Below are 11,907 nucleotides of genomic sequence, written 5' to 3'. Positions count from 1 at the left end.
ACCAACGAGGACAAAACAGGGACAAACCAGAAGAGAGATGAGAGAGCAACACAAGAGGACAGACAGAGAGAGTGAGAGACAAAACGAGAACAGAGAGAGAGAAAACAAGAGGACAGACAGACAAAATGAGAACAGAGAGAAAACACAAGAGGACAGAGAGAGAAAACACAAGAGGACAGACAGAGAGAGAAAACAGGACAGACAGAGAGAGAGAGACAAACACAAGAGTACAGACAGAGAGACAAACGAGAACAGAGAGAAAACGAGGAGAGAGAGAGAACAAGAGGACAGACAGAGAGAGAGACAAAACGAGAACAGAGAGAAAACGAGGAGAGAGAGAGAACAAGAGGACAGACAGAGAGAGACAAAACGAGAACAGAGAGAGAAAACAAGAGGACAGACAGAGAGAGAGAGACAAAATGAGAACAGAGAGAGACAAACACAAGAGTACAGACATAGAGACAAAACGAGAACAGAGAGAGAGAGAAAACACAAGAGGACAGACAGAGAGAGACAAAACGAGAACAGAGAGAGAGAAAACACAAGAGGACAGACAGAGAGACAAAACGAGAAGAGAGAGAGAAAACACAAGAGGACAGACAGAGAGAGACAAAACGAGAACACAGAGAGAGAAAACACAAGGAGTACAGACAGAGAGACAAAACGAGAACAGAGAGAGAAAACACAAGAGGACAGACAGAGAGAGACAAAACGAGAACAGAGAGAGAAAACACAAGAGGACAGACAGAGAGAGACAAAACGAGAAGAGAGAGAGAGAAAACACAAGAGTACAGACAGAAAGACAAAATGAGAACAGAGAGAGAGAAAACACAAGAGGACAGACAGAGAGAGGGACAAAACGAGAACAGAGAGAGAAACACAAGAGGACAGACAGAGAGAGAGACAAAATGAGAACAGAGAGAGAAAACACAAGAGGACAGACAGAGAGACAAAACAAGAACAGAGAGAGAGAGAAAACACAAGAGTACAGACAGAGAGACCAAACGAGAACAGAGAGAGAGAGAAAACACAAGAGGACAGACAGAGAGAGAGACAAAAACGAGAACAGAGAGAGAGAGAGAGACAAACACGAGTACAGACAGAGAGACAAAATGAGAACAGAGAGAGAAAACACAAGAGGACAGACAGAGAGAGACAAAATGAGAACAGAGAGCAAAAACAAGAGGACAGACAGAGAGACAAAACGAGAACAGAGAGAGAAAACACAAGAGGACAGACAGAGAGACAAAACGAGAACAGAGAGCGAAAACAAGAGGACAGACAGAGAGACAAAACGAGAACAGAGAGAGATGATACACAAGGAAACAGACAGACAAATAAAACACAAGAGGACATAGAGAGAGAACAAGGGGACAGACAGAGAGAGAGACAAACACAAGAGGACAGATACAAAAAAGGACAGAGAGAGGGAGAGAGACAAAAAAGGACAGAGAGAGGGAGAGAGACAAACACAAGAGGACAGACAGAGAGACAAAACACAAGAGAACAGACAGAGAGAAAAAACAAGAGAACAGAGAAATAAAACACAAGAGGACAGGGACAGACACAAGACAGAGACAGAACGCAAGAGGACACAGACAGACAACACAGGACAGATGGAGAGACAAAACACAAGAGAAGAGAGAGAGAGAGAGACAAACAAGAGGACACGCAGACAGAGAGACAAACATGAGGACAGACAGATACAAACGCAAGAGGACAGACACATAAAACACAGCAGGACAAGCAGACAAAGAGACAAACACAAGAGGACAGAAAGAGAAAAATGAGGACACACAGGTAAAACACAAAAGGACAGACAGAGACAGACAAAACACAAGAGGACAGACTGACAGATAAAAAACAAGAAAATAGCCAAATACAAACACAAAAGGACAGACTGACAGAGATAAAACACAAACGACAGGGGGGGGGGTAAAACACAAGAAGACAGACAGAGAGACCGTATGTGACTTGTTTGAGTGTGACTTGAGATTGTTGTGAATAATGTGTATGTAGTATGTGAGTATGGTGGGTGTGTATATGTTGCGTGTCAGTTTGGTGTTTGCATGTGTGTGGGTGTATATGTTGTGTGTGAGTATGGTGTGTGTGTGTGTGTGTATTTGTGGTGTGTGAGTATGGTGTGTGTGTGTGTATATGTTGTATGTGAGTATGGTGTGTGGGTGTATTAATTTATTTCATTCATTCATTTAAAAGAAAAACAAAAACAAAAAAAAAAACAGAAAAGCAGAAATAAAGCATCTCCATTACCAGAATGAAAAGGAGCAGAGAGAAGAACAAGTCTTATATTTTCTGCCCCTTTTTACAATACAATCTTTCAATATCCAGCGTCATTTTTCAACATTATTTAACAGATTGTATTTCTTTAACTTGTCACATACCACTGACTTATTTCATAATTATGACCATTATTAAATAGATTACATCTCTGACAGGTTACATTTTTAAACTTAAAACATTTTATACATTATTAACAAATTACATTTTTTTTTAACTTCCTTACAGCCCACTAACTTATTTTATAGTTTCATACTTACTTAATACATCTAGTTTAATACGTTTTTTAAATAATTTAAGCGACCTTAATTCTTTAATTTCTTTGTTGAGATTGTTCCATAATTTTACACCATTTACTGCAATACTCCGTTCTTTTACTCTGGTTCTGTATCTTGGTTTTCTAAAGACTTCTATTCCTTTCAGTTTATAACTACTTACTCTTTTCTCAAACATATTTTGAATGTTTGTTGGTAAAGTATTTTTATTTGCTTGGTACATTGTAATATTTTCAAATCGACCAAATCACGAAATTTAAGTACCCTGTACTTAATGAACAATGGATTAGATGGATCTCTAAAACCACTGTTGCTAATCACCCTTAAAGCCCTTTTCTGCAGAATAAACAAAGGTTGTATATAAGTTGTATATGTTGATCCCCAGATTTCTACACAGTAAGTTAAATATGGGAAAATCAATGAATTGTACAATGTTAATAAACCATAACTATTTAATGAATATTTTACTTTATGCAAAACAGCAATGGCTTTCGCTATTTTTCCTTTTATGTAATTTATGTGTGACTTCCATGTAAGATCTTCATCAATTATGACTCCTAAAAATTTCATTTCTTTTACCCTTTGTATATCCATTCCATCTATTTGTAATGACACGTTATTTTTTTTTGCTCTGTCATTAAACAATATGAAATTTGTCTTATTAATATTTAGTGACAGTCTGTTTATATTGTTGACCATAAAATTTTATTACAGAGATTAGAGCATGCCATAGGTATTAAAGGCACTGCGCTGCGGTGGTTTGAATCATATTTGTCTAATAGATTACAATTTGTTCATGTAAATGGGGAATCTTCTTCACAGACTAAAGTTAATTATGGAGTTCCACAAGGTTCTGTGCTAGGACCAATTTTATTCACTTTATACATGCTTCCCTTAGGCAGTATTATTAGACGGTATTGCTTAAATTTTCATTGTTACGCAGATGATACCCAGCTTTATCTATCCATGAAGCCAGAGGACACACACCAATTAGCTAAACTGCAGGATTGTCTTACAGACATAAAGACATGGATGACCTCTAATTTCCTGCTTTTAAACTCAGATAAAACTGAAGTTATTGTACTTGGCCCCACAAATCTTAGAAACATGGTGTCTAACCAGATCCTTACTCTGGATGGCATTACCCTGACCTCTAGTAATACTGTGAGAAATCTTGGAGTCATTTTTGATCAGGATATGTCATTCAAAGTGCATATTAAACAAATATGTAGGACTGCTTTTTTGCATTTACGCAATATCTCTAAAATCAGAAAGGTCTTGTCTCAGAGTGATGCTGAAAAACTAATTCATGCATTTATTTCCTCTAGGCTGGACTATTGTAATTCATTATTATCAGGTTGTCCTAAAAGTTCCCTAAAAAGCCTTCAGTTAATTCAAAATGCTGCAGCTAGAGTACTGACGGGGACTAGAAGGAGAGAGCATATCTCACCCATATTGGCCTCTCTTCATTGGCTTCCTGTTAATTCTAGAATAGAATTTAAAATTCTTCTTCTTACTTATAAGGTTTTGAATAATCAGGTCCCATCTTATCTTAGGGACCTCGTAGTACCATATTACCCCAATAGAGCGCTTCGCTCTCAGACTGCAGGCTTACTTGTAGTTCCTAGGGTTTGTAAGAGTAGAATGGGAGGCAGAGCCTTCAGCTTTCAGGCTCCTCTCCTGTGGAACCAGCTCCCAATTCAGATCAGGGAGACAGACACCCTCTCTACTTTTAAGATTAGGCTTAAAACTTTCCTTTTTGCTAAAGCTTATAGTTAGGGCTGGATCAGGTGACCCTGAACCATCCCTTAGTTATGCTGCTATAGACGTAGACTGCTGGGGGGTTCCCATGATGCACTGTTTCTTTTCTTTTTGCTCTGTATGCACCACTCTGCATTTAATCATTAGTGATCGATCTCTGCTCCCCTCCACAGCATGTCTTTTTCCTGGTTCTCTCCCTCAGCCCCAACCAGTCCCAGCAGAAGACTGCCCCTCCCTGAGCCTGGTTCTGCTGGAGGTTTCTTCCTGTTAAAAGGGAGTTTTTCCTTCCCACTGTAGCCAAGTGCTTGCTCACAGGGGGTCGTTTTGACCATTGGGGTTTTACATAATTATTGTATGGCCTTGCCTTACAATGTAAAGCGCCTTGGGGCAACTGTTTGTTGTGATTTGGCGCTATATAAAAAAAATTGATTGATTGATTGATTGATTGATTATATCAAACCAATGCTTAACCTTTTCCAATTCTGTTTTGATCACTTGTGCTACTTCCTGTATATCTGATCCAGAGTAAAACAGCGTTGTATCATCAGCAAATAAAATGCTACCAAGCACATTAGATACATTCACAAAATCATTGATATACAAAATAAACAGTTTGGGTCCAAGTACTGATCCTTGTGGTACTCCATAAGCAATATTACACAATTCTGATTTGATATTATTTATCTGAACAAACTGTTTTCTGTTCTCCAAGTAGCTTTTTACCCACTGATGTGCAATACCTCTTATTCCATATTGTTGTAACTTGTGAAGCAATCTTGAGTGGTCAATAACATCAAAAGCTTTTTTCAAGTCAATAAAAATACTTACAAAATAATCCTTATTTTCTATTGTTGTTGATATTTTCTCTATTAATTCCATAATTGCCATAGCTGTCGAATGTTTTGTTCTGAATCCATACTGAGCATTATTTAAAATATGATGTTTCTCAGTGAATTTATCCAACCTTGTCACAAAAACTTTTTCCATAATTTTGTGCGTGTGGGTGTATATGTATGTGAGTATGGTGTGTGTGGGTGTATATGTTGTATGTGAGTATGGTGTGTGGGTGTATATGTTGTATGTGAATATGGTGTGTGTGTGGGTGTATATGTTTTGTGTGAGTATGGTGTGTGTGCATGCGTGTGGGTGTATATGTTGTGTGTGAGTATGGTGTGTGTGTGTATGTTGTGTGTGTGTATGTTGTGTGTGAGTATGGTGCGTGTGGGTGTATATGTTGTATGGGAGTATGGTGTGTGTGCGTGTGGTTGTATATGTTGTATGTGAGTATGGTGTGTGTGGTTGTATATGTTGTATGTGAGTATGGTGTGTGTCTGTATGTTGTGTGTGAGTCTGGTGTGTGTGAGTGTATATGTTGTGTGTGGGTGTATATGTTGTGTGTGAGTATGGTGTGTGGGTGTATATGTTGTGTGTGAGTATGGTGTGTGGGTGTATATGTTGTATATGTTGTATGTGAATATGGTGTGTGGGTGTATATGTTGTGTGTGAGTATGGTGTGTGTGCATGTGTGTGGGTGTATATGCTGTGTGTGAGTATGGTGTGTGTGTGGGTGTATATGTTGTGTGTGAGTATGTTGTATCTGAGTATGGTGCGTGTGGGTGTATATGTTGTATGTGAGCATGATGTGTGTGTGTGCGTGGGTGTATATGTTGTGTGTGAGTATGGTGTGTGTGTGTATATAAATGGACTGCATTTATATAGCGCTTTTCCATCTGCATCAGACGCTCAAAGCGCTTTACAATTATGCCCCGATGCCCCGATTATCACCCCGATGTCAGGGTGCTGCCATACAAGGCACTCACTACACACCGGGAGCAATAGGGGATTAAAGACCTTGCCCAAGGGCCCTTAGTGATTTTCCAGTCAGGCGGGGGATTTGAACCCAACCCAACTCAAGCCCAACACCTTAACCACTAGACCATCACCTCCTCTTGTATATAACCCTGTAAAACTGAGGCTTCTGGAACACAAATCAGGTTCCTCCTTAAGTTAACCATCTGGAAAAGATTCACGGTGCCACAAGCAGCTGTTTGGACCAAACATACGAAACATCAGTGAGGGAGGAGGTTCAAACTAACATTCACCAGCTATTGAACATTTGTTCTAAAGGTCCAACACAAGGATGACTCAGGAACCAGTGACGGAACTGGAGGCAGCAGATAGAAACCTGACATGGTCCATCTGTAAGAGAGATCTGTTACCATGACCTGAGAGGACGTGGGTTCAAGAGGACATCATAAACCTCTGACCAGCCGAAAATCTGATGACATGAATAAAAATGGAAACACATCTACCCCAATGGAATCCCTCGGTGGTGAGGAGGATGGTCTCTTGACTGATTCCCAGACAGGATGGCGGGCGTGGGGAAAATCATCATCCAGGGTTGATCTAGAGATACCTGTGCGTGGGTTAGTTCAGTGTGGGAATGTCGTTACACGCCGACAAACACATGGTCTTTGACGGATCCTCAGCCTGGACCGATGACTGGGAAATCCCACATAATCAGGGTCTGAGGACCTGCTGCAGCCTTATCGGCCTTTACAGCCATCACCTCTTCCACTTGATCCACTGTTGAGGACTTCTTGTGTCACCAGAGCCGCATTAGCCATGTCATGTTCAAGGTTCCTGTTGGGACTTCATGGTTTCCTTAGTGGCCACGGGGCACACAAGGTCCCCACCGTATTTCTTCCCAACAGGTAATCCCCTACTCGATCCGTTACCCAGGTGTCACGACGCGGACGAGGAGCCAAACCCAGTGACGCTTACTGTTACTTTGAAGAAGTATTATATATGTGGAGAGAAATGTCACATTCTAACTTTTAACACACATTGTTTGATGGAATTAGGAGAAATCTGAGTTTGAAGATAGTCAAGGTATGTGGATGCCTATGTACGTGGAGATCGACAGACAGATTGGTGCAGTGTCTGCAATGATGCGGTCGCTGTATCAGACCGTCGTGGTGAAGAGAGAGCTGAGTAGGGGGGCAAAGCTTTTGATTTACCGATCGATCTACGTTCCGACCCTCACCTATGGTCATGAGATTTTGCTCATGACCGAAAGAACGAGATCGCGAGTACAAGCGGCCGAGATGAGTTTCCTCCACAGGGTGGCTGGGCGCTCCCTTAGAGATAGGGTGAGGAGCTCGGTCACTCGGGAGGAGCTCGGAGTCGAGCTGCTGCTCCTCCACATTGAAAGGAGCCAGCTGAGGTGGCTCGGGCATCTTTTCCGGATGCCCCCTGGCCACCTCGCTGGAGAGGTGTTCCGGGCACGTCCCATCGGGAGGAGGCCCCGGGGAAGACCCAGGACATGCTGGAGGGACTACGTCTCTCGGCTGGCTTGGGAATGCCTCGGGGTTCCCCCGAAGGAGCTGAGGGAGGTGTGTGTGGATCGGGAGGTCTGGGCGGCTTTGCTTGAGCTGCTGCCCCCACAACCCGACTTCGGATAAAGCGGAAGAAAATGGATGGATGGATGGAAGATAGTCAAGGTCTATATAAACATATGACGGAAATAGTAGTACAACATTCCCATGTATCCTGGAAAACCTGAAAATTCAGTTTTCCAGTCATAGACATGACCTGGAGCTTGATTAAAATGAACTGTCCTGAAAAAAATAAGCTACACTGACCTGAAAGTTTTAACAGTGTTTTTGCTCTCGAGTGGATCTTCATGTGAATGTTGGCGTGTTTTAGTTTGAAGCTCAGCTGACTCCTCTACTCCACACAGATTTACCACAGAGTGTCATAATGTTTGTATTTCTTCTAAGACATATTCAGTGACTTGGAAATGTTCATGTATCCATCCCCTGACTAATGAAAACTGGCAAAAAACCTGATTATTTACAGGTATTATATCAAAGCATTCCGTTACTTATGTAACTCATCATCTTGGCTTTTATATTTTTAATTAATTGATATCAATCAAGTTGTAGAGATTTGCTTTCAGTTTAAGGAAGATAAATTTAGAAAATTTAATTTTTTGTAGTTTTTATATTTGAGATGGCATAAACAAATTAAAATGTGTGAAATACCAAATGTTCCAATACTTTTAGAGGGTACTGTATATATGTGTGTGTGTGCGTGTGTGTGCGCGGATGTGTGTAGGTTTGCATATGGACCATAGGGACAAGTCACAACCAATATTTTGGGATGGCAAAATAGTCCCTACCAATATTTAGCATTTTTTTTATATAACAGAATCATTCACTATTTTTTTGTGAACTCGATACTATAATTTTAGTCGTCACGTTTTGTGTTTTCGACGTGCCAGAGTGACAGGGTTACCCATGTTGCAATTTCATTGGCTCACGTTCTTCTCACATGGACGTAAACAAAGCGCATCTCAATTTGTAAAGTGGGAGGTCCCGGAGCGCAGAGGATGGGTGGCTCTGGAGCAAAACAAGAAGGGCGGGGGGGCTTGCAAACAATGCTGTGCGCCACACTTAAAATAAACTGCACACCCACACAAACACGCACACACACCTTCACAAATGACACTAACACCCTGCCTTTTCCTCAGAAATTACTACATTTATGTTTGCTGTCTGTCTCTGTACTTTTCTGTCACTTTTGCGCTCTTTTTCATACTTTTCCCTCGTTTTCAAAAGTCACCGAACGCACTTTACCGTAATATATGCAACATATAGCACACTGTTGGAAAGCACGGGTTCTTGGCTTGCTGTCAGTGTTGAAATTTTTCAGAGTGAGGGCTTACATGAGAACTTACGGTAATGAGAATCAGCAGTGTGAAACCTCCGTGTTTTTCCTCTGCGTTATGACATCACAGGCTTACGTTTACTGTAATACACCATATATCATTGGAAAGCCCTTTTTTTTTTGGCAAATTAGGTTGCCAGATACCTACAACTGCATTATTGATGAAGAGAATAGATTATACATCTTGGTTGCAAAAACATTTTTTTTTTGTTAGCTCCACAAGTATTTTTTTGTTGTCTTGTTCTCTCAGGTGTAGGCCTATAGAATAGATTTGTGATTTTGGGTGCAATTTTGTTATTTAAGCTATTTGTTTGTTTGCCTACACACTTAATAATGTAAATAAAGTGTTAAATTATTCAGCATTATGTCGTCATATGTTATGTATTATGCTGTACTTGTGCGTCTAATGGTATGAGTGGGTTAGGGGGTGGTGGGCAGGGGGGCCGGGGGTGGTATTGTCCCTACCAAAGCTGAGACCAAACCTACGCCCTTGTGTGTGTGTGTGTGTGTGTAAATGTGTGTAGTGCTCTGGAATATTTACATTTTTTAAATTTTGTTTGATTTTATTTGGTGCATTTCTATCTGCTTTTATATTTCATACTTTCATTCAGGTTACTGCTGGTACTTTTACTGAAGTACTGTACTTAGTCCTCAAAAGTGGAGAAGGATGAGTGTGTGTCTGTGTGTGTGTCTCTTTGTGTGTCTGTCTGTGTGTGTGTGTGTGTGTGTGTCTGTGTGTGTGTCTCTTTGTGTGTCTGTCTCTGTGTGTGTGTGTGTGTGTTTCCGAGTGTGTGTCTGTGTGTGTGTCTGTCTATATGTGAGTGTGTGTCTGTGTGTGTGTGTGTGTGTGTGTGTGTTTCCGAGTGTCCCTCTGTGTGTGTCTGTGTGTGTGTCTGTGTGTCTCTGTCTATGTGTGAGTGTGTGTCTGTGTGTGTCTGTGTGTCTCTGTCTATATGTGAGTGTGTGTCTGTGTGTGTGTGTGTGTGTGTGTGTGTTTCCGAGTGTCCCTCTGTGTGTGTCTGTGTGTGTGTCTGTGTGTCTCTGTCTATGTGTGAGTGTGTGTCTGTGTGTGTGTCTCTTTGTGTGTCTGTCTGTGTGTGTGTATGTGTGTGTGTTTCCGAGTCTGTCTGTGTGTGAGTGTGTGTTTGTCTCTGTGTGTGTGTGTGTGTGTGTGTGTGTGTGTGTGTGTGTGTGTGTGTGTGTGTCTGTCTGTGTGTGAGTGTGTGTCTCTGTGTGCCTGTGTGTCTTTGTCTGTGTGTGAGTGTGTGTGTGTGTTTCTGAGTGTGTGTTATTGTTCTTCAGCTCACAGTAACGGTGACTCACTCACTTAAGCTCACCACAGAGTTTTGATCACACAAGCAGCCCAGCGTTTGGTTCTGCTGTGGGTCACAGAGCTCCGCCCACTGTTAGGTTCAGATAGCTCGTTAGCACATCCGCTCATGTTTTCCTTTCAAAGTGGACTTTGGCTTTTGGCATTAAAACCTTGGAATAAATATGATCTGACTTCAGTGGGTTTGGAAGTGAACCTTTGAGCTGCGGTTCTGAGGAGCGGCGCGAAACGTTGCACTGTTTAACGAATCAGGTCCGCGAACAGGCACAGTCGCCACCGCACGGAACCACCTGAGTTCCCAGTCAGTACATGGGCAGGCCCATCATCACAGCGAGGTGGTACGTGGGCCTGTCCTTTGGCCTTGTCCAGATCTCAGAGCTCTGATGTCACACTTTATCACGCTTTCCCTTCCTTCCCTTGCTCCCTCTTTCCTTCCTGTAATGTCTTCTGTCTTTAGGCCGGAGCTGCAGAAGTCTTCGTCCTCGTCTCTCCCGTCTCCTGATGGATGGTCCCTCAGAGGGGTAAGAACACAATTCAACGTAAAGTGTTTTTTTTTTTTTTTTACTTCAACACAGGATGTGAAATTTTTGTTTGTCAGTTAATTACTTGGTTATTTAGTCAGTTAGTTATTCAGCAGGATATCTCAAAAGGACATGAACAGTTGGTGGAGGGGTAGACCCAAGGTAGAGGAAGGGCTGATGGAATTATGGTCTTGATCTGTTTTAATGGGCTGACCTTGCTTTTTATCTTTGAGCTTTGACCTGTGAACTGTCAGACTTTACTGGATCACCAGATCTTAGTGGATTGTCTGACCTTATTGGACCATTGGGCATTGGCAAGCGGTCTGAACTTAGTGGAGCATCAGACTTTAGCGGACCTTTATATCTGAGTGGACTGTCAGAGCTTAGCAGACCATCAGACCTTGGTGGACCGTCTGGCCTTAGTAGACAATCAGAACTTGGTGGCCCATCAGACCTTAGAGGACCATTAGAGCTAGAATGGAATAGAATAGAATCTTTATTGTCATTGCACATATACATACATAGAACAAAATTTGTCCTTTGCATTTAACCATTCTGTTTAGGGAATAACTCTGTTGTGTCTGGTAGTTTGTGGACATTCATGCTGGTTATATGGTTGCAAATTGAGCTTTACCAGCAACGCATAAGGAGAGGCGGAGCCATAAAAGGGGTACTTGCGACCATATAACAGCATGAACGTCTGCAAATCATCAGACTCAAGGGGGTTATTCCCATTCTAATTCAATTCCATTGTTTGCACGGTTTATTTTTCTGTAGGTAATTCGGCTGCCGAGGCTTACCGTGGAGCCGAGGCAGCGTCTCTCCAACAGTGGTCAGGGCGCAGAGTAATCCATCAAATGTGAAACGGTAATTCTGTATCAGAATCCACATTAATAGTTTCGTATGGTAGCTTAAATTCACCCATTTTGGCAGCGGCGTTGGTACGCGACTTTCTCTCGCTCTCAGCTAACAGCGCTAACAGCTAGCAGCG

The 11,907-nt window shown here is 41.8% G+C and overlaps 1 protein-coding gene and 1 long non-coding RNA gene across 2 annotated transcripts in view; one reads left to right on the top strand and one right to left on the bottom strand.

Moving 5' to 3' along the window:
* The window catches only part of arhgef3 (Rho guanine nucleotide exchange factor (GEF) 3), a 92,362-nt gene that overhangs the window by 2,875 nt on the left and 77,580 nt on the right, over positions 1-11,907 (top strand). The window contains exon 2 of the mRNA XM_034165211.1: positions 10,853-10,916. Coding sequence (XP_034021102.1) covers positions 10,853-10,916 — 64 coding nt within the window. The remainder of the gene's footprint in view (positions 1-10,852; positions 10,917-11,907) is intronic.
* Positions 10,782-11,907, bottom strand: part of LOC117505671 — a 40,279-nt gene continuing 39,153 nt past the window's right edge. Inside the window, exon 3 of the long non-coding RNA XR_004559216.1 lies at positions 10,782-10,907. This is a non-coding gene — a long non-coding RNA (uncharacterized LOC117505671). The remainder of the gene's footprint in view (positions 10,908-11,907) is intronic.

Source organism: Thalassophryne amazonica, chromosome 3 (genome assembly GCF_902500255.1).
Source record: "Thalassophryne amazonica chromosome 3, fThaAma1.1, whole genome shotgun sequence".
Taxonomy (NCBI): domain Eukaryota; kingdom Metazoa; phylum Chordata; class Actinopteri; order Batrachoidiformes; family Batrachoididae; genus Thalassophryne; species Thalassophryne amazonica.
This window is presented reverse-complemented; position numbering and strand designations above follow the sequence as displayed.